General features: G+C 39.9%; 1 protein-coding gene across 3 annotated transcripts in view; it reads left to right on the top strand.

The window, feature by feature from the left end:
- gpr155a (G protein-coupled receptor 155a) overlaps positions 1-17805 on the top strand; it is a 61460-nt gene extending 43655 nt beyond the window's left edge. For 2 of the 3 annotated variants that reach the window (XM_060827317.1, XM_060827316.1), the window contains 7 exons: positions 7525-7720; positions 11565-11663; positions 12085-12218; positions 13123-13218; positions 13332-13396; positions 14407-14544; positions 16666-17805. In XM_060827317.1, the coding sequence (XP_060683300.1) occupies positions 7525-7720; positions 11565-11663; positions 12085-12218; positions 13123-13218; positions 13332-13396; positions 14407-14544; positions 16666-16873 (936 nt within the window). In that variant the 3' untranslated portion in view covers positions 16874-17805. Of the gene's footprint in view, positions 1-7524; positions 7721-11564; positions 11664-12084; positions 12219-13122; positions 13219-13331; positions 13397-14406; positions 14545-16617 lie in introns of all 3 variants that reach the window. The other variant, XM_060827318.1, reaches the window with a different exon arrangement.
- The last annotated feature ends 6023 nt before the right edge of the window (positions 17806-23828 follow it).

Here is a 23828-nt window from a genome sequence, read left to right as displayed (position 1 = left end):
TGGCCCAACAAGTCCACACCGACCTGCTGAAGTACAACCCACCCAGACCCATTCTCCTACATTTATCCTTTCACCTAACACTACAGGCAATTTAGCATGGCCAATTCACCTAACCTGCACATTTTTGGACTGTGGGAGGAAACCAGAGCACCCGGAGGAAACCCATGCAGACACGGGGAGAATGTGCAAACTCCACACAGTCAGTTGCCTGAGGCGGAAATTGAACCCATGTTTTTGGCGCTGTGAGGCAGCAGTGCTAACCACTGTGCCACCGTGCCTCCCATCGATGAAGGAATGAAAGTGGTTACTGCATTTTGTAATGACATAAGAAGTAATTTCTGATGGTTGCATATCAGCTGAACACTAATGTAGTGGAATGCTTTTGATCGATGATCTGAGGGAGTACTTTGATGATCAAATGGATATAATCTCCAATTCAGTGTACCTGTAGGAATCTAGCCAGAGCAGTATATCTTAGTGTCCTTGGACTTTTGAAAGTAGGCGCGTTCACGCCAAAATGGAAAATGTAGTATTATTGCACAGGAGGTGCACTTTTGTATAACAGAATGTGTCTTTCTACAAATATCACATGGAAGGAGCAAAAGGTGAAGGAATTCAAGATGATTTTGATTCCAGTGGGACTATGTGTCCACCTGTGCCACTGAGAAGGAGATCCTTCTAGGAAGCTGCCATTGTCTGTGATTGCTTGGTGATGTCTAAAAAGTTAATCCATTGGAGGTGTCACTTACTGTGAGCTGGAGCATGGTGCTCATCCCCTCTGTCCTGTGGGATAAGACATGGATGAGGAGATGGCTGATGCTGCTCCTACACTTGCAGAAACCACTCCTCAGGTTGGTCATTCACTGACTTATGGAGAAGCTGCATGAACAGCTCCTATTCTGCTGTGAAGACTGTGCGTATCAAAGATTGGAAATCTCTAAACAAAGCAGAAATGTCTTTCAGTGTATTTCACATCACCTCTGACTGTGAAACACACTCTTAGAACAAGTCCTGTGAACAAAGTCCGTTCACTTAGGCAAGAAGGCATCTATCATATCTGATAGAAAGAGCCTTCTTCCCCTTTCAGTTGCTGAGTCTCTTCGTTCCCTGTTGTCAGGTAAAACAAGGTGAAAGAACAAGTTCCAAGAAACCCATGTGCTCAGAGTTCAAACAAACACAGGGATTAAAAACTATGTTATTGGCTTTTTAAATATCTTTATATATCCGAGTCACTTGTCCCTCAGATGTTTATTTGTGCAAATGAATACACTCGGGTTAGACATGGAGCTGCTGTGCCTTCCTGCTATGGACTTAATCAGGATAGAGATAGGAGATAGGAGCTGGTGGGCTGCCAAACCATTACCATCTTGCTTGATTAAGTGTCTTCGTTCCACCACCAAACTGGCCATGGGAAAGGGTCTTAAATATGACTCATGATGTTTATAACTAAATAATTTCTCATTTCTATCTAAATAAAATTGTTGTTTGCTTAAATATTTCTTTCTTTGACATATACATTCTGCCTATGGTGTTTCTTGCCACTGATATTTTGTTCCCACACTTGGTTCCCAACTGTTCTATGATCACTCATCACTGCTTGATGAATGGCTCATGCCTGAAACATTTATTCCCCTGCTCCTTGGATGCTGACTGACCTGCTGTGCTTTTCCAGCACCACACTTTCAAGCCAGCCCAAAACCGCTCTTTACTACAAGAGTTGAACAGCAAGACTAATAATCTCGCAAGAAGCTTGTTTGTACCTGTTTGCATGAATTCACATTTTATTACCACGTAATCTCAATTAATTAGTATGCCATTTCTAATTCCCTCAACCACTAGAGAGAAACTAAACTGATTGCTTAGTTGGCAGGACTGATGTTTGAAGAGAAACTGGATTAGTTAGGTCTATATTCACTGGACTTCAGAAGATTGAGGGGGGAGGGTGTGGGATTTCCAATGAAACTTACAAAATTTAAACTGGTCTAGACAGAGTAAAGTAAAAAATGAGGTCTGCAGATGCTGGAGATCACAGCTGAAAATGTGTTGCTGGTCAAAGCACAGCAGGCCAGGCAGCATCTCAGGAATAGAGAATTCGACGTTTCGAGCATAAGCCCTGATGAAGGGCTTGTGCTCAAAACGTTAAATTCTCTATTCCTGAGATGCTGCCTGGCCTGCTGTGCTTTGACCAGCAACACATTTTCAGCTAGACAGAGTAAACACAGGAACGATATTATAGATGACTGGTCACAGTCTAAGGGTGGGGTAAGTCATTTAGGACAGATGCAGAGAGATTTTTTTCATGCAGAGAGTGGTGAGCCTAGGGAGTTCTCTGCCACAGAAGGCAGTTGAAGCCAAAACGTTGAATGTTTTTAAAAGGGAGTTATAGAATTCTTAAGCCGAAAGGGGTCAAAAGGTATGAGGAGAAAGGGGCAACCAACTATTGAGTTGGATGATCATCCATGATCGTATTGAATGGTGGAGTAGGTTCAAAGGGCTTATGCCTGCTCTTATTTTCTGTGTTTCACTGTAGAGAGTAACTTTTCCCAATCTTGAGAGTGGGTACTGGCAACAGTGTATGCTATTAGCTGCTCTGTACCTCCACACTCTGTACCATTGTCCGTCTGTCAGTAGCTCAGGCAATGCTTCACAGGCAGTGACCATTCGCAAACCTCCTCTCCCTCTGGCCTGTGGATATTGACATTAGAGATGTACCAGCCTCATTGCACCCTAACGGCACATTTTCGACCCACTTACAATACAGTTCTAAATCTTCATCCTGCACCTCTCCATGGAAAATTAGGGTCCAGACCATGTGCACACCGGGACTCGTGGATTAGACAAAAGTGAGGACTGCAGATGCTGGAGATTAGATTCAAGAGTGTGGTGATGGAAGAGCACAGTAGGTCAGGCAGCATCTGAGGAGCAGGAAAATCAACATTTCGGGCAAAAGTCCTTCATCAAAGTACATCTCTGAGCTCATTGCTTGCATCTTAGCATTCACTCACTTTGTACTTAATTGAATGCTTACATCACTGTGCCTTTCTTTTTGTGATTTGGCTCCTCAGCCAGAGTTTAAAGTCTTACAGCTCTTCTGTTTTGTGATGCCTTTTAGTGCAGACACAAAGCCAAACTGCTTGCATTGGATGTCAGCAGTGACTTGTTAAAGGGTGAACACATTACAATACAGCACCATCTTATATCAATCCCGTACCTGTACTATGTGCCAGCAGCATGCGCAGCAAACACTAAATTTGGTGTTACAACCAAATGGCCAAGACTAAAGGAAGTAGTCCTCAGTCAAGACAAGGGAAACAATCTTCAGTCAGGGGTTCCAGCACAGGAAGCCAAATTCAGCTACTGATTTCAGTCCAGGGGCCAGGACATGGTCACTCAGCAGCTTAGGGCAGTCAAGGGTTCAGTATCACTTCATTCTGGGGAGTGCACCACTATCAGACCATAAGACATAGGAGTGGAAGTAAGGCCATTTGGCCCATCGAGTCCACTCCGCCATTCAATCATGGTTGATGGGCATTTCAACTCCACTTACCAGCTTTCTCCCCGTAGCCCTTAATCCCTCGAGACAACAAAAATTTATCAATCTCTGCCTTGAAGACATTTAGCGTCCTGGCCTCCACTGCACTCTGCGGCAATGAATTCCACAGGCCCACCACTCTCTGGCTGAAGAAATGTCTCCGCATTTCTGTTCTGAATTGACCCCCTCTAATTCTAAGGCTGTGTCCACGGGTCCTAGTCTCCTCACCTAATGGAAACAATTTCCTAGAGTCCACCCTTTCCAAGCCATGTGTTATCTTGTACATCTCTATTAAATCTCCCCTTAATCTTCTAAACTCCAATGAATATAATCCCAGGATCCTCAGCCGTTCCTCATATGTTAGACCTGCCATTCCAGGGATCATCCGTGTGAATCTCCGCTGGACACGTTCCAGTGCCAGTATGTCCTTCCTGAGGTGTGGGGACCAAAACTGGACACAGTACTCCAAATGGGGCCTAACCAGAGCTTTATAAAGTTTCAGTAGCACATCTCTGCTTTTATATTCCAACCCTCTTGAAATAAGAGACAACATTGCATTCGCTTTCTTAATCACGGACTCGACCTGCATATTTACCTTTAGAGAATCCTCGACTAGCACTCCCAGATCTCTTAGTACTTTGGCTTTACGAATTTTCTCACCATTTAGAAAGTAGTCAATGCTTTTATTCTTTTTGCCAAAGTGCAAGACCTCGCACTTGCTCACGTTAAATTCCATCAGCCATTTCCTGGACCACTCTCCCAACCTGTCTAGATCCTTCTGTAGCCTCCCCACTTCCTCAGTACTACCTGCCTGTCCACCTAACTTCGTATCATCGGCAAACTTCGCTAGTGTGCCCCCAGTCCCCTCATCCAAATCATTAATATATAATGTGAATAGCTGTGGCCCCCAACACTGAACCCTGCGGGACACCGCTCGTCACCGGCTGCCATTCTGAAAAAGAACCTTTTATCCCAACTCTCTGCCTTCTGTTAGACAGCCAATCCTCAATCCCTCCCAGCAGCTCACCTCGAACACCATGGGCCCTCACCTTGCTCAGCAGCCTCCCGTGTGGCACCTTATCAAAGGCCTTTTGAAAGTCTAGATAGACCATATCCACTGGGTTTCCTTGGTCTAACCTACTTGTCACCTCTTCAAAGAATTTCAACAGGTTTGTCAGGCATGACCTCCCCTTACTAAATCCATGTTGACTTGTTCTAATCAGACTCTGCTCTTCCAAGAATTTAGAAACCTCATCCTTAATGATGGATTCTAGAATTTTACCAACAACCGAGGTTAAGCTAATTGGCCTATAATTTTCCATCTTTTGTCTTGATCCTTTCTTGAACAAGGGGGTTACAACAGTCATCTTCCAATCATCCGGGACCTTTCCTGACTCCAGTGACTCTTGAAAGATCTCAACCAATGCCTCCGTTATTTCCTCAGCCATCTCTCTCAGAACTCTAGGGTGTATCCCATCAGGGCCAGGAGATTTATCAATTTTAAGACTTTTTAACTTTCCTAGCACTATCTCTTTCGTAACGGCAACCATACTCAACTCAGCCCCGTGACTGCCTTTAATTGTTGGGATATTACTCATGTCTTCCACTGTGAAAACTGACGCAAAGTACTTGTTAAGTTCTCCTGCTATTTCCTTATCTCCCATCACTAGGTTTCCTGCATCAGTTTGAAGTGGCCCAATGTCTACTTTTGCCTGTCGTTTGTTTCTTATGTACTGAAAGAAACTTTTACTATCATTTCTAATATTACTGGCTAGCCTACCTTCATATTTGATCCTCTCATTTCTTATTACACTCTTTGTTATCCTCTGTTTGTTTTTGTATCCTTCCCAATCTTCTGATTTCCCACTGTTCTTGGCCACTTTATAGGATCTCTCTTTTTCTTTAATACATTTTCTGACTTCCTTTGTCAGCCATGGTTGTCTAATCCCTCCCCGGATAATCTTTCTTTTCTTGGGGATGAACCTCTGTACAGTATTCTCAATGATACCCACAAACTCCTGCCATTTTTGCTCTACTGTCTTCCCGGTTAGCCTCTGCTTCCAGTCTATTTTTGTCAGTTTCTCTCTCATGCCCTCATAATTACCTTTATTTAACTGTAACACCATTACATCCGATTTTGCCTTCTCTTTTTCAAACTCCAGACTGAACTCTACCATATTATGATCGCTACTTCCTAAGGATTCCCTTACTTTAAGATCTTTTATTAAGTCTGGTTCATTGCAAAGCACTAGGTCCAGAATAGCCTGCTCCCTTGTGGGCTCCATGACAAGCTGTTCCAAAAAGCCATCCTGTAAGCATTCCATGAATTCCCTTTCTATGTCTGGAGCAACCAGTCTTGGGATTCATGGTAAGACATTTGGGGAGCTACAAAGAGATCAGTTAGGGGTCTAGTCAGTCATCATTCAGGTCTGTCCATCCAGTTAGGTCTATGGTCTGACCTCTGCTCTGTCCACTAAAGATCAAGACTGAAGAATAGGGGTCGCTGTTCTGTCAGGGAAACTGAGGAACTCGAAAGTGGGGGTTAGAGGTAGCAAACAGCAGTAACTCAACCTATAAGGAAGGGAAGTGATGGAGAATGTGAAGAAAAGGAGCAATGCAGGAGGGGACTTTATTGACAGTCTGCACCACCTTGGATTTGATCGATTTGACAGTGCACTTCTATGTCTGGCATGATGATGCAGTGTCTCTGGAGCTCCGGGTAAGAGAGAGATGAACTCTTTAAAAACAAAGGCTGGGTAGGAGTGTAATAGATTACTTATTGATGATTTTTACAGGTTTCAATCATTATCTGGGGCTTCCCATGCAGAATAGGCAGCTCATAAAAATTTAGTGTAGTAGAACCCAAATGCTATATTAAAAGAAATTGCGCAAGTTGGAGCCTTCAATACCAGAGGTTAAAATATATGGATGTAGGTTTGCTTGCTGAGCTGGAAGGTTCACATCCAGATGTTTCGTCACCCTACTAGGTAACATCTTCAGTGGGCCTCCGAGCGAAGCACTACTGATGATTCCTGCTTTCTGTTTATATGTTTGTTTCTTTTGATTGGTGGTGTCATTTCCTGTAGTGACGCCATTTCCTGTGGTGATGTCATTTCCTACTATGCAGAGCAGAGGAAATTCACCTATACCATGTATTCGAAAAGAATGGGTACCCAATGAATACAATCCGCTGATTTCTCAGCAACACCCCAAACAGGCAGACAAAACACGTCCAGAAACTCTAGCCAATCTCTCTACATCAATGACTGCCAGGATACTCTGATCTCTTGGCATCATGGCAGCCCACAAACTCACCAACACAAAAAAAAGCAGCTAATGAACTTGAAAGACCCTATACAGCCAACAAGCAAAACTAACGTCATTTACAAAATACCATACAAGAACTGTAACAAACACTACATTGGACAAACAGGCTGAAAAGTAGCCACCAGGATCCATGAACATCAACTAGCCACAAAACGACATGACCCTCTCTCACTAGTATCCTTACATATAGATAAGGTAGGACGCCATTTCGAGTGGGACAACAGGACAAGCCAAACAGAGACATGCACGAGAATTCCTAGAAGCATGGCATTCCAGCCAGAACTCTATCAACAAACATATCGAGTTAGACCCCATCTACCACCCCCGAGAAAAAAAACAGGAAATGGCATCACCAACCCAAAGAAACATATAAATAGAAAGCAGGAATCATCAGCAATGCTTCGCCCAGAGGCCCACTGAAGATGTTACCTAGTAGGGTTACAAAACGTCTGGAAATGAACCTTCCAGCTCAGCGAGCAAACCTACGTCCAGAACTTCAACCTGAGCTACAAATCTTCTCAAAACTCGTTAAAATATGTGACTAGAATTATCACCTCAAGTCTGTTTGCTACAAGAGGTGTGGACTGTATTCTGAATATTTTTATTGATCTGACCCACATTCAGATTCTTTGGAAGGTTCCTTGTTCACATGCTTGTCATTGCAGGTTATTAGTACAGCAGCAGTATTATCATGTAGCATTATTCTTGCGGGTTCATCATTGATGTTACTGAGTCGGAAGAGGCATGATAATGCTTATCAGATACTACAGCGCGACTCTATTTCCAGCAATACGAGTGAGAATCCTAGCCGAACAACAGCTACAAATGTTACTCCTGATGTAGAATTTGCAACTGGAGAAGGTAATGGTCTTTTTGATTTATATAACATGAAATGACTAATGTAGATTTATTCTCATTTCCTACTTAAAGATACTATATGCACTGTATGTTCTTATTAAGCACTGTAAGTAATCTAATCTAATCAGAGATAGTCTGGGTCGCTTCCCTGTCTGCCACCTGTGTTCCCCACATTGCTTGCATTTTATTTCTTTATTCACATTTGTATATTTAGCAGAATGCTGCATCTTAGATTTACTTAACCTGGTGCCATTATTTAAGAAAGATGGTAAGGAAAAGTTGGGGAGCTACAGACCAGTGAGCCTGACATCGGTGGTGGGCAAGTTGTTGGAGCGAATTCTGGGGGACAGGATTTACATATATTTGGAAAGGCACGGACTGATTAGGGACAGCCAACATGGTTTTGTGTGCGTGAAATCTCACTAACTTGATTGAGTTTTTTGCCTCGAAAATGGTCATTTAACCGACCAATCAGTTAGCTGATGCTGACTCAATATATAATCCCAGACATTATACAATACTGTCAATACCAGTCAACACAAAAAAGTTAAATTGGCATGATTTAATAATATGTGATCATGGTTACCTTTTGTCTACAAGCATATTTGGCATCAATTATGTAATCGCTGTGTAGTATAAGAAATGTTAGCCAAATTGTACACAGTAAGCTCCCACAAACAACAGTGTGACAGTTACAAGATGATCTACTTTTGTGATGTTGATTGAGGACTGAACGTTGCCTGGACATCAGGGATAACTCTCCTGATAGTCACCAAGATAATGAGATGAAATAATTCCTGTCCACCTGCTGGGGCAGATTGGCTCTCGGTTTAACATATTTGAATGTTGACACCTTTAACAGAATACTGAAAAGTAAATCCTCACCACAGCTTGTCATGGTGTAATTTACTTCTTGAATTGCTACCACTATCCTCTCTTGGTAGGAATCAAAAGGGCCTCCTTTGTTTGGTGTGATAGAGAAAATGCAGTAAAAACTAATCTAATGAGAAGAAACTTTTTGTCTTAGACAAGATGTAGTTTATTGATTGATATCGGGAGCAAGGTACAGTGTTATAATAGGTATTGTTACTGAGACCACAAAAGAGACATGGAAACATAGAAAATAAAGCAGGAATAGGCCCTTTGACCTTTCGAACCTACTCGACCATTCATTATGATTGTGCTGATCATCTAACTCCATGATCTGTTTCTGTTCTTCCCCCATATTCTTTTGATCCCTTTTGCCCCACGTTTTATATCCAGCACATCATACAATGTTTGGCTTTGACCGCTTTCTATGGTCGCAAATTCCACAGGTTTACCACTCTCTGGATGAAGCAATTTCCCTTTATCTCAGTCCTAAGTGGCTCTGTCTTCCTGCCTTTGTGACCAAAGTAGATAACTTCACATATATTGTATTTGCCCAATCATTATGCTTGACCAAATCACACTCAAGCATCTCTACATCCTCCTGAAAGCTAGCTTCCCATCCAGTTTGGCGACACTACTTTTAATTCTCTGATCAAAATCATGAATCTATATTTTGAATATCAGGAATCCTAGCACTGACCCATGTGGTACCCACCAATCACTGCTTGCCATTTGGGAAATGCCCCATTTATTCCTATTGTTTCCTGTCTGCCAAATCATTTTCTATCCATCTGCATACACTGCCCCCAGTCACTGCTTTAATTCTACACACTAATCTCTTATGTAGAACTTTATTGAAAGCTTTCTGAAGGTCAACTGAGTTATGTCCTCAAAAGTTCTGATACCTATGTCCAGCATGATTTTACTTTCAATAACTCAGTGCTTACTGTCTAATGCTATCACTATTTTCCGTGTGCTCTTCTATAAAATCTTTTCTAATACACTTGAGTATTTTCCTCACTAATGACTTCAGACTGGTGGTCTGTAATTCCCAGTTTTCTCTCTACCTTTTTTAAATGAAGGGGTTACATTAGCTACCCTCCAAGCTGTAGAAACCTTTCAGAATCTTGGAAGATGACCTCAGACCTATTTCTGTGGCCACGTTCTTGAGTACTTTGGGATGTAAATCATCAGGCATTGTAGATTTATCGGCCTTCAATCCCATTTCCGTACTATTATGAATTTCCTTTCATTCCTCTTTCTCACTAAACCCTGTGTTCCCCATAGAATGCAATTTATGTCCTCCTTTGTAAACATAGAAGTATAAATTTAGTTGGGTTAACCATTTCTTTGTTCCCCCTTATAAATTCCCTCATTTCTAACTGTGGGGAAACCTAGATGAGTCTTCAACAGTCTTTTTCTCTTCACATACATATAGAAACTTTTACAGGTGGTTTTTCCACAGGCTTAATCTCAAACTCCTGTTTTTTCTTTCATAATCAATCCCTTAGCCCTCCCTTGCTGAATTCTTAAACTGCTCCCGCTCCTCAGATCTATTTTGGTTTTGTTCCCTGGCTAATTTGTATGCCTCTTCCTTGGATAAAATACTACCTATAATTTTCATTGTTTGGTGAGCTTTCCCATTTTACTTTTGTGCCAAACAGGAATGAACAGTTGCCATAAGAGGTATGAGCAGAATTACGCCATTTGGCCAACTGAGTCTCCTCCACAGCTCAATCATTGCTGACAGTTCCTCATCCTCTTCTCCTGTCTTCTCCCTGTAATTATTGCATGAACTCTTTGAATGTTTGCCATGCCTTCCAACTGTCATGCCATTAACTAAGGTTTCATTGAGAGAGCAACACTTATCCCCTCAAAGAAAATCAGTTATGTTTTCACTGGTTCCCGTTTCCATGGCATTTGTTTGGCCAGTGTTGTTGCTGTTGACCTCTGACTAGCAACTTCGGGGATGAGATATCTTGACAACAGGACCTGATTAGTCAAGAAACCTCCAATCAGTATTAAAATGCCTGATTTTCCCATTAATATGATGGCTTCCTGATGGAGCCAGCTATAGCCATTAAAGAAGCTCACCTCTCCACTTTATCTGAAAAATGGAAAGTCCTTGTCTGTGTCTGTGTCTGTGTCTGTGTGTTCAAAAATATGGGCTGCAATTCTCCTAATTTTCATATTAAGTCTGAGGCTGGGTGTTTTCAGTTGCAACTGACTCAATGCCCATCAAGAAAGCTTGCTGGATAATGGTTATGAACTAACTGGTAAACTTACCTGCAAATTGCAAACCTCAACAATTGAGTCGCAGCTTGCCAAAAGCTTCCATCCAGTAAGAGGATTAGATTCTGAGTCCCATAGACCATCTAGTTGAGACTTACTCTTCAGGGGACACAGTGGCAAAGAGGCAAATGTTTTAATTGCTCCTGGGGGAGGTGAATGATACAAGTAGAGGAAGGCTCAAGGAGGTCAGAGGCAAGGGCAGAGCACGTCTCTTGAAGGTCACCACTTGTCCCACCATCCATCCTTCTGATTGCTCCCAGATTTGGAGTAAATGTAGCCCTCTCACAACCTGCCAGACAGACTGTTCTGGTTTTGAGTTGGGAAACTGGCTAGTTTTCTTTGCTGCCAGAAAGGCAGATAATTGTGGAGGTGGCAAACTGAGGCCTCTAAGCTGCTGTTAATTAACCACCTAAGGGTCTCAATCGCTGGTGGGCCTTGCTCAAAACTTAAAGTGCAAAGTGGGTGAGTATCTCTCCAGGGCTAAATTGTTCCAATATTTCTGCTAGTTGGAATTCCACCCATGTAGTGTAACGATTTTGGAGGAGATTGTCGGAGAAATATTTAAAGTGTAAACCTAAACAGGATCATTATTGGGCTTGAAATGTTAATCTCCTAATTCCATGTGTAAAAAGTTTATTTTATTTGGCTAAATACAAAAACTAACATTCTTCTTCTTTCCTGACAGAAATATGTCCATGTCAGATGGAAAATCAAAGTACATTATGTTATTCCAACCAGCAAGTTCAGAATAATGGCATAAGTATAAATGAGGCATCGTTGAGTGGTATGTTTTGTGAAACAATGTTGATTGACTTTTGAAGTGTACCGTATTAAATATTTTGATACCTAAAAGGAGCACAAAATGTATATGCGTTCAATAGGAGTTTTATTCACAATGTCCTAGAAATGCTTCTCTAGCCAAATGTTGTAGGGATTTCAACAGGGAGTTTAGTAAACATGTAATGGTTTTAAAACTTAAACAGACTACATGCCTGCAATGTAACCATGTATTTGTGGTTGTAATCTTCATTTTTGAGTTAAATAAATTGATTTCTCACAATGGCCTAATACAGTATTAGTTCTGTGATCAGTCAACCTGTTTTGAGTCTGATATTGCTAAATTGTCAACACTGCAGTTAATAAAAACTCAAAACAATAAAATGGTAGCTGCTGTATTTACAATGTTACTGTGATGTATTTTGCAGCAGAACAATGTACGACATCATGCAATGCTGAAAACTGCATATTGATACAAGAAGAGCAGCATTTGCAGAATACTGATCCACAGCTGGCCAGACACGTGTTGCTGTGCTTGCTTCTCATTGTAGGCTTGTTTGCTGTAAGTTTAACATTAAAGTTACCATTACAAGGAAGAAATTCATTTTAATGAAGTAATAGAAATGTTATTATATCATCTATAGTTTTATCTTTTATCTCACTCGGTTCCCCTTCTTTCCTGAAAGTTGTGTTTCTTGCTGAACAATTTTCCAGCCAGTACTAACCTTCCAGTGGCGTCCCCAAGGTGCCTATCACAGTATCCCTACAGTATGGAGGCAGGCCATTTGGCCCAACAAGTCCACACTGATCCTTCGAAGAACATCCTATCCACTCTGCTACTCCATCCCTGTAACCCTGCATTTCCCATGACCAATCCACCTAACCGACACATCTTTGGCCTATGGGAGGACACCCACACAGACACGTGGAAAACGTGCAAACTCCACACAGTCAGCTAAAAGTGGAATCAATCCCTGGTCCCAGTTGTTGTGAGGCAGCAGTGCTAATCATTGAGCCACCATGCCTATCATTGATGAGAGCCTTGACAGTGAATTTCAGCAAACGTCTAGAGAGGCAAATAAGTAATTGAAAATGTAAAGTTTGCCTTTAATTTTCTCCCTGTGTTGCTGCTGTTTTAGTTAAACAATAGCTGTTGCCATTTTCATTTGCCTAAATAGTAATGTGGGAAATGTTTGTCTCAAATCTTATTTATTTTAGATTAGTCATCCTCAATGGGAGCATAGATTGCGTGGAGGTAGAGACATTGAATATTGAGGTAGATAGATGTTTGAATAAAAGAATATAAAATGGTAATGTGAAATTGAGGCCATGATCAGTCATGATATTGTTGAAAGGCAAGCATACTTGCTGAGCCAAATGGCTTACACTTGCTTCTAATTCATTTTCAAATGTATTTGTATTAATTTAATAAATAACAGTTTGACTTTTTAAAAATCATTTTTCAGAACGTATCCAGTTGTTTATGGTGGTTGGTTAATCATGAACCAGGTCGCCTTTATGTTGAGCTACAGTTCTTCTGTATAATCTTTAATTTTGGTCAGGTTTGTATTTTTTCTATGACTGCTTTGTTGCCAATATTTCAACAAGAATTGAATTAGTGATAAATTTCAATCTAAATGGTAAATAATAAACCTACTTTTCTGTTTCCTTTCAGGGTTTTATTTCTTTTGGCATATTTGGGCTTGATAAACATTTAATCATACTTTCGTGTAAAAAGAGGTAAATAATTTTCTTCATTTAAGCCAAAAAGTTCTATTCCTCACTCTTAAAAAGGGGGGCAATTCAGATTGCATTAAATCAACAAGCTGCGGATCTTGCTGCTGACCATCACTGCAACTTGCTAATCACACAAGTTCTTCAAGTCTTGGCAAACTTGAAGTAGTGAAAAAATATGGTTTTCTATTAAGTAATCTGTTTAGCTGCAATCATGAGATCCATAGGTTATTCACTTCTGCTATTCTAGCTGAATTGCAGCAACCTGGTTTCAGTAGTGGTAACAATGAAAGATGTCAAAGGGGACAAAATATACACAATATGTTGAAATGCCAGAGAATTTCCACATTAACATAAAGCTTTTATGCATTTGTCTTTGATTTTCTGAATATTTACCTATCTTTCTATGTTGACATCTAAAATGGGAGCTCCTTGTCAATGTACAAATATACTTATCTGCCTGTGATAACAAAACAGTGCTTTCATCCTGAGTGAAGAGTGCAATCAGAATGTGACAAGTTTACAGATACATTTTCTGTTACATATCTGAATTATAATGGAAACATTTGACAGGATATGCATGCTGGGTTAAATCTTTTATATCTGTTTTATAATATGCAATATATTGGTAAACACATCTTGTGTAGATTGGATTGGCACGAAGTAGTGTTTCATGTAACATTTGTTGACGCAAAAAAGATGGTGAGATGTGGATTTCTATTCCCATTACGTGCGGTGAATTTTTTTCTAAACTTTCGTTTTACTGTTGGTGAGTTGCCTTCATGCAGTTATAGAATACATTATTTTCACCATATTGTTTACCTCTTCAAGCAACTACCATGATGGTTTAGCAGGACTACCAGGATGGCAGAAAGAAAACTAAATGGCTGTTGTTATTTTTCTTAAATTCTCATGTTCCAACTCAAGGATGATTCAGTCAGCTCAGGAGTTGACGTTTAACTATGTTTAGTACATTTTGGCGTGTCTTTGATTAATCATTCTGCTTAACTTGACAGACTAGAATTCCTATTGCATGGAAGAAACTTAGGAGGACAGACTGACGATCCATTGACTGATGACATAAGGTTGACTTGCCAGCAGTTTTCTCAATATCATATGGGTCAATGTGCCAGAGACATCGTCAAAGCAAGGAGGTATGAGTTTAAATTAGCATGACTCATTGTGCTCATCAACTTGGCATTGCCAATTAATTCATTGCATTTTATTAATTTGCTTAGACTCTAATAGCTTTATTTCAATCTGAATTTTCTAAAATTGACTAATATTCTCAAAGGCTGGGGTCTTGCTTTTATTTGAATTCAAACTTTCTTTTGTTCCTTTAATAATTTGTTCATCAATATAAACAGCATATTCCTCAGTAAGACAATAGATATGTTATTTGTGGAGAGCTTTGAAAATATATGTTGTATTGAAAAAGTCCTTCTAATACTTTGTTTAGAATAAACATTGCACATTTGTTAGTACATTACTCTGCAAAGCATACTTTTTGTGCTTACTTAAGTGATTTTTCTTTTTATAATTTTTTAATGTTAAGAATGATATGCTGTTTGAGTGATTTTAGTTTCAAATAATCTATACTATGTAGCACTTAAAAATTGTACTTCAATTATGTTTGAAACAGAATTAAGATGCAAAACTCTGGTTTTAGCCAATTTTCTCTGATGATTTAATAAGTATTAAGCAATAATAAATATTATGTAATAAATTCATCCATTATTATAGATAACCATGGTAAATTTTGGTTTAGTTTCAGTACTGTCAACAAAATAGGATTTAATTCTTGCCAAAATTATTTGACACATTACAGTGTCTCACAGAAAATGCATGGTGCAGGATAAAACTTCCTTCCAGTGAGAGCGCTGAGAGAAACATTTTCTTTGAAAACAATGAACTTATTTAATTTTTTGAAAAATGTTCTTCCTAATCACTCCCAGGATGGAAAAAGAAAAACTGCTTTTTCTTCACTCATAATCTGGCCATAACCTGGTTCCTGTGGTTTGGATATTATACATGGGAGAGGTGGGGTGGGATCTTGGGTACAGTCAGGTTGGTGCAAAGATAGATATGTGCAGAGTACTAGAGTTTAGGATGAAAAACGCATATGTTTGAGTTTCCTTAAATGATGTGTTCAATTTCACAGCTTGCATACTGACAAGTTTCTTGCCTGGAAGTGAGCTTAATTTGATCAGCTTTACTTCCAGATAGGTGCAGAGGACTCTAGAGCAGGTCACAGATGTAGGGTTGGTCCAATCTCCCAACCACAGGTGTCTTTGTACTGGGGTGGATGGTTTTGTAGAGCCATGGGCCATCAGTCCTGCTTCTCCTGGGTCAAAAGCAGTGCTGGGAAAGTACTTAGTTTCTCCCTGAAGCTGTCTACACATTTTCTTGAGGTCTAATAAGTCTAGCCAAGCCATGGTCGAATCAGCAAAGCAGGTTATATCAGAAGTTACCAATCAACATATTTAAATTGTCAATCTATCTCCCAAGAGCAGATTGGCTGCCTATCCCTTGCCTCATCTCCGTTAAGTCCAAAAGCCCATTTGCAGAACCTGCGCTGTTGCAATCACCCAAGCCACCTTCCATTTCATCTGGAGGTCTAAGATGGACCATGTCCGCAGGGGCACAATGTACAAAACCATGGGTGGCATGGAAGGAACGTACCCAATGCCTCCCTCATCATGATCGCCACTTTCATATGCACAGCTCGATGCAGCCACATAAACCCTCAATACACAAATACCAAGTGTCTCTATGTGTTGAAGTTTTACCTGTCCCCAGTGTTGCAAAGGATGGGTCTGGCCTCATAGTTAGACCGTGCTGTGTCACCTGTCCTTCATGGAGATATTTGCAAAGAAAAACATCTTTGACCATAAGTCCTTCAGGAAGTGATCAACATTTGGTGTCCTTGAGATTCTGTGGGAAAAGAAGGTGGAGGATCCTGTTGAGTTTATTCTCTGAACAGAGAACCCCATGATTTTCCTAATCCACACGTGGATGTTAGATGAGCAGTCTTACGATAAAATGGTGCTGGAAGGTACATGTGAAAGTTGGACTTTCTGTGTAACTTTTCAATGATACCACTATATATTTAGTTAAACCCGACTATAGATAGTGACATTGATTTAGGCATCATTTTACTTAAATCTTTATTTCCTACCATGCCACCTTGTTCTTCTGTTTTTGGTGTTTCCTTTCCTGTGAAACAGTGATGTGAGACTTGCAGACCAAGTGGATGAATCATTCCTTTGACACAGGTGTGGTGCAGAAACCTTCACAGATATCTTCCGAGGCTGTGATCTAGTGGATTGGTTGATTCAAGTTGGTCTGGCCCATGACCGAGGAGAAGCTGTTAAGTATGGAGATCAATTACTAGAAGGTGGTGCCATTCGACACATTACCAATGAATATTCATTTCAGGATGAATCTTTGTATTATCGCATGTCGCAGATTAATGAAGCATGATTTGTACAATTATTAGAGCTGCTTTGAATCTACAGATTAAATTTACAAGATTTTCTTCATTGCCATAAAACACAGTATGATATATTTTTTAATTTCTGCCTTTTTAAAATTCTTCATTACTATTAACCAAAGAATTTGGAATCCCATTTACTAAATAAAATTAAGTTTGTTTCCAATTTTTAAGATATAAAACTCATGCTGCATTAGTGTATTGAAAGTAATCTCAGATCCATGAAAGTGTTAAATGTGACAGTAGTGTCAAGGTGGACAATGATTTAAGGGTTTGCCTTCCATTGTATTATAATCGTAATTGAGTCAAAGTGATGAGATCACATTGAAGTACCAAGCTAATATTTTGCGTTTTACTTTTTGGAACAGAAAAGCTGAAAATTGCTTTTGCAACAGTTCTTTATGGAACTAGACATTTAAAAACTTTCAATCTTCCATGTGTTCATTCATCATTGTAACATCATTGTAAGGATTTCTCCTTAACATTAATAAAAAATAAAAATTGACTAAAACAGGGTAAAAAATAGAAATGAACATTGAGTCATTAATTAAATGTAAATTACATTCTTAATGACTCCAGTCTTTATATATAATCTTCATAACGGGTGTGCTAAAGTTTGCATAACTATATGTTTAAAAATTGCACTTTAAGTTAAAAGGGGTACTTTTAAATTCATTTTAAGATATGTAAAATACTATGTGAAAGCTGAATCTTTTAACTTTATTTATCCAAATTATCTGTTAAACACTGAATTTTCAAAGATCAAGAAAGAGCCTGATAAAATAGAGATGGGTTGACATCCCAATTTAAGTTACTTTTAGCTGTATGGTAAAATAATTTAAAAAGCATATAAATTTTTTGGAATGTAAGGTTTTGGTATTATAATATTTTGATATGTTTAGTATGTCCCCATGTCCTGTACAAATGAAGAAATAAAACATTTTTAATACTCGAGTTTCTAGAAGACTGGAATAGTTTTGTATTTTAATGTGCAGTCGGATAATACATGGCTGAACTTGAAATTCAGATTTCATTTGTCTTCATTTAAACGTTGCACATCTTGAGATAAGACCCTATCATTCTTCAGTTTGTTGATTTTGATTTTAGTTTCTTCTGTAGAGTAATTTTTTTTAAAATTTAGTTGCAGCTTAATAAGTTAAGTAGTCAAATTATAATGTTTACTTGTCTGGAGAAAGTTCCAGTGGTATGTGAACATTAAATGAAAGTGCTCAGAAAAGATGGTTCTTAAGCTTAAATTTCTTTGTTTGTTAAAATTTGATACCTATTTAGCTCATATTTTCCACACATTGATGCGATTGATCCCAACCTGGATCAGAGTCTAGGCAAAATGACAGTGAAATAGTGCTGATTTGACATGTACTGATATATATCCCAAATGCACTGGTGCTCTCTATAAAAGTAACTGCCAGGAACCACTTTTTTTTTCTTTTGAGTTGTTTAATCATTATGTATTTGATTTTTTTTTCTAGGCTAATTGTTTTTTGGCAAGATATTTAAATAAGTTATACAGTAAAGTACAAGTGATTAGACCCGTTTCCTCTAGCAGCAATAGCTTTAGACTTGCTCCTGCCAGTGGATAAGGATAGACTTCAACCTTGACTGAAATCATTCAGCATTGACTGTCTTTTATAGACCACTACCTGCCATGTCTATCCTAATTTATTACAGCAACTACTGCTCCAAATTAAGAAGGTAAACTGATGGCATTCTTCCAAATAGATGAATATATTACTAAACTAAATGAGAATTTGACAAACTGTTGACAAGCCATAAGAGATTTGTATTTCCATGTAGGGCCATGTAGGAGACCTGGATTGAAAATAGCATCAGCATGAGGATGCAAAAGTGCTATGTAAGCCCAAGTGGGTCTTCTCAGGATATCTTATCCTGCTCACCTCATTATGTATGCAGTCAAAAATTGTACAGGCAAAGCACAGCCGGTCAGGCAGCATCTGAGAGGCAGGAGAGTCAACGTTTTGAGCACAAGGTTTTCATCAGGAATGTATGCACCAGCATATGTATGCACCAGCCCACTTATAGTTCCACTTTCATTCTATCTTAGAAATATTTGTCGCTGCTGGGATTCTCCAGGTTTCTTGCTGCTGGCATCATATTTAAACACCAACTGCACCAGGTCAATTCATGTCAGCTGGAGACTGTCAGTCGCACTTGCAGTGTGGGAAGAATTGTCCCAGACATGGTCAACAGAGGCAATTTGGGCAGTACGGTGTCACAGTGGTTAGCACTGCTGCCTCGCAGCACCAAGGATTTGGATTCAATTCTAGCCTTTGGTGACTGTGGAATTTGCACATTCTCCCAGTGTCTGTGTGGGTTTCCTCCAGGTGCTCCAGTTTCCTTCACAGTCCAAGATGTGCAAATTAGGTGAATTGGCCCTGGTAAATGTGGGGTCATGGGGATCAGGTTGGCTGCTTTTAGGGTGGGGGGGTGGTGGGAGTCAGTGTGGACTTGATGAGGCAAATTACCTTTTTCTGTACTGTAAGGATTTTGTGTTTCTATGAATTTGGCACCCGAACTGCTGAGAGGGATTTATATGGGTTGCAGAGAGGACGTAAGCATCATTTTTGTGTGTCTGATCTACTTGCTTACTTAGTGGGACCCATTTTACTCTAATGAGACACAATTTACCATGAGACCTGGTTTATTATCTTTGAAAGGCAAGATAAATATAATATGCAGCTTTAAAAAAAAGCATCATTCCCTCTAATTTCCTGAGTAACCTTACAGTTCTTGAATCCTATGCCCTCACTGTGGTCTAAGAATCTGTTTTGGAAGATGATTTTTTAAAATAGTTTGTATTACCCCGATTAGAGCTGGTTAAACTGAAGTTGAAGCTGTTCTTCCTGTTTTTCGGTGCTGATTGTTTTCTCTGGAGGGAGCCTTCTGATTTGAGTGGTCTCTTAACTAGTTGAAAACAAAAGATGTTGGAAATCACAGCAGGTCAGGTAGCATCTGTGGAGAGAGAGCAAGCTAACATTTTGAAACTACATGACTCTTCATCTGCCTTTTGTAATAAATAAATGATTTGTGACGCTGCCTGACCTGCTGTGATTTCCAGCATTTTTTGTTTTCAGTACAGATTCAAGCATCTACAGTAATTTGCTCCTCTTCTAACTTGTTACCTGGGTCATTACCAAATCCAGTGCTTTACCAGAAGTTTGAAGTAACAATGTATTAACTATAATAATTCAGTTACTCCATGTAAATTAAATTTCTGTGCCAGGAAGAGTATTCCAAAAGACAATATTGGATATTGTAATCCCTCCATTGATTGAGCTGACCCTAGGAACCAGGCTGTCTCAAAAACATTTCTTCTGAAACTCAGACCTATTGTTCCACCCAAAACATTGCAGCATTATTTCATCAACGTCTATTGAATAGTCTATCATGGTGAATGAAAGAACTGCAGATGCTGGAAATCAAAATCAAAAACAGAAAATGCTGGAAAAACTCATCAGATCTGGAAGTATCTATGGAGAGAAATCCGAGATAATGTTTCAGGTCCAGTGATCCTTCTTCAGAACTCTGTGCTGCAAACTTTCTGACTTAATATCTCGGTTCCAATGTCTCATTAACTCCTATTCGATATAATCAATCAGGATAACTGGCTTGCGTACCTGTATGTCTGGCCTGATCTGAATTTCCAGCATGCTGTTCTGTTAGCCAGTTTTCAGTGTGCCATTCAGTTGGGCAGTGTTGCTTTTAGTGTCTCAAAAGAGTTGTTGTTTTATTTAAAAGGAACATTCTACTACATGTAAGGAGAACTGTTCTCTTTGCTCAGCACTATCAGTAGACCTTGCCAGTTCTCCTTTAAACTTGCTGCCCTGGTCAGCACTGTGTCTGTGATCTGGAGGAATTCTCAGGAGTGCAGGAAGAGGGTTAATGACTTTCTGCACACTGCAAGAGTAAGTGAGTGCCACCATCTTCTCTCTGCTTCCTTATATCTTTGCTACTGCACTCACCTCCTACCAAGGATAATGGTCTGCCACTATCACTTTTGCATGCAGCATCTTTCCTCACTTAATCACCCAAATCCTCCCCACCACTAACCTGCATACCCTGTGTACTACCTACTCATTCACCACCTTCCTCTCATCTGCACCAGCACTAATGCCTTGGTTTCCATCATGCTCAATCCCTCCCAAAAGGTGGTGGAATGCCTGCTATTTATCTCCTCATCCCCTTACAAGGAGAGAATCTTTCCCTTAGCACAAGAGGACAGTGATTGCTCATATGTTCATGCCATGACTACCATATCCCAGCAGTCAAGTAAAATTCACCTTCGAGTGCTGCGTTGTTTTCCCAGTACCAGCACTGTGAATGTACTCCCCTGAATCTATTTCACAACTCATCGCCTGTCTTGTCTCCTGTAGGGACCAGTGGTATCCTCATTGTCACCACTATTGAATAGAGCATCCCCTCAGCATATCATCTCCTCCTCCACCACCTCTGAGGAGGAAGAAGACAGACATCCCTGAGAGAACTACTGGCAATGCTATCCCTTGTAAGCTCCACCAGCTTCGATCCTTACACCTCAGTGGATAACTTAACTACACTGTAGTCCTCACAAGGAGACAGGATGGTGCCAGTAGACACTCAGCTAGAAGAGGAACCGCATACTAGCTGCAGACACTGGGACTGCACCTAGATGTAGTGGGAGCGAAAGAAACCGAGAAACTAGGAGCAGGAGTCGGCCATTCAACCTTTCAAGCGGCTCTGCTATTCAATATGATCATGGCTGATCCTCTGTTAGGACACGAGCTATACCCCTCTACTAATTTAAACCAGCAACACAGAAAAGATTCATCCCATTTTGTAACCTGTTTAGAATTCAAGAGGCAAAGAACTGTCCCAGAGGTCACTATTTACAAATTAACAACTTTTATTTTTCAAGTCCAACAGAGAATATTAAAACCAACAACTATTCACAACTTCTTTCTCTTATCTTTTACCTCCTACTCTACAATACCAGTCCGATTAAGAAAATCTCAATTAAGATTTACAAAACAAAAGTCATGTTTCTAAACCAGTCAGCTTCGTCGACTCTCCTTTGTAAATATTCCCCTGTAGATATTCCTCTGTAGATTCTCCCCAGGTTGGTTCTGCTGTGCAAACTCCATTTACAGACAGGTACCGTTCAGAGAGCTCTTGAGCTCACAGCCTACATTTGTAGGTCGTTTGGCATTTCTCTCTAGAAGTTCAATATGTCCGGTTTTATACCCCACAACGTAGGATTGGTTCATTGGTTTTAATATTATCAAAATGCTAAATTCAAATTTGATTGGATTCTGGTATCTTAAACTAGCTGAATTTGAATATGTTTTTGTTCCATAGCAACACAGCTGCAGATAGCTGTTTCAACCAAGTGGTACATTGTTATCTTGTTCCGGACTCTCTCTGCTTTGTCTTTGCTAGCTTTTCAACTCTTAAAGGTACAGTACTTCTGCACCTCTATCTTGATTCCAAATTCTACACTTCATTACACCTCTAGGGCAGCACGATGGCTCAATGGTTAGCACTCATGCCTCACAGCACCAGGGTCCCAGGTTTGATTCCAGCCTTGGGTGACTGTGTGGAGTTTGCACGTTCTCCCTGTGTCTGCTTGGGTTTCTTCTGGATGCTCTGCTTTCCTCCCACAATCCAAAGATGTGCAGGTCAGGTGAATTGGCCATGCTAAATTACTCTTCAGAGGGTGTGGACTTGTTGGGCCGAAGGGCTTATTTTCACACCGTAGGTAATCTAATCTATCTTGATTCCAAATTCCTTTTAATATCTGAAAATGTAACAACAATCTCTTTCTTGAATACATTCTATGATGAGGAAGAAATAAAACCTTATAATGGTACATATATAGTACAGGTGACGTTTCATTATAAATACATTGTTAATTTTGTAAATATACTCTCACTTTTCATGTGATTGACCGGTATTTAAGCTGCAATTATAAGAATGAAGATGGAGCTTCTCACCATCCTTAATTTGACACAACAGTCTAACTCTGTCTGAGTGACAGCTTTCCTTCCCCTTGTGTCCATACCTATATGAAATTTTGTCTGGGTTGAATGAGGGAGTTTAGTTGTTGTGAAGGCTTCCAGTGGTTTGTAACCTTAACCTTTATGAAACAGCGAGAACCACAGTGAGAGATTAATGAATATCTGATTTGATTTGATTTATTTACTGTTGTCACATATACCTAAGCACAGTTAAAAGTTTTGTTTTACATGCAGTAAGCATGAAGCTGCACTTGCAGTTGGGATTGTGCAGGGGGCGCTTGTCTTAGCACCAGCAAAACTTTTACGGTCTGTGACAGGTGACTTCCCCCAGTGCTGTCTCATAGGCTCTGTTTCCATGCTATATGATTCTATGGTCCAACTAGTCCATGCTGAACATAATCCCAAACTACATTAGTCCTACCTATCTGCTACTGGCCCATTTCCCTCTAAATGTTTCCTATTCATGTACTTGTCTAAGTATCTTTTAAATGTAACTGTGCCCACATCCAACACTTCCTCAGGAACTTCATTCTATGTAACCACCCTCTGTAAAACATTTGCCCCCTCATGTTTTTTAAACCTCTCTCCTCCTCAAGATTATTCCCCAGTCTTGAAATCCCCTATCCTAGGGAAAAGACCTACCATTAACCCTATGTGTACCCCTCATGATTTTATAAACCTCCAAAAGGTCAACTCTCAACTTTCTACACTCCAGTGAAAAAATGTCCTAGCCTATCAAATCCACCTTTTAAAAAATCATTTAATGAGCTTCACAAGAAGTTGCTGTCAGTGCATGTGGAATGTTCTCTCAAAAAAATTACCAGGAGACGCAGAAAATCCTTCACGAAATCAAACTTTAATCTTGCAAAATCAAAGCTGTGGGATCCAGCAAAATGTCTTCCTGACTCCCCAC

Source organism: Hemiscyllium ocellatum, chromosome 7 (assembly GCF_020745735.1).
Source record: "Hemiscyllium ocellatum isolate sHemOce1 chromosome 7, sHemOce1.pat.X.cur, whole genome shotgun sequence".
Classification (NCBI taxonomy): Eukaryota; Metazoa; Chordata; class Chondrichthyes; order Orectolobiformes; family Hemiscylliidae; genus Hemiscyllium; species Hemiscyllium ocellatum.
The sequence above is the reverse complement of the archived record's forward strand: the minus strand, read 5'-3'. Positions and strand labels throughout refer to the sequence as shown.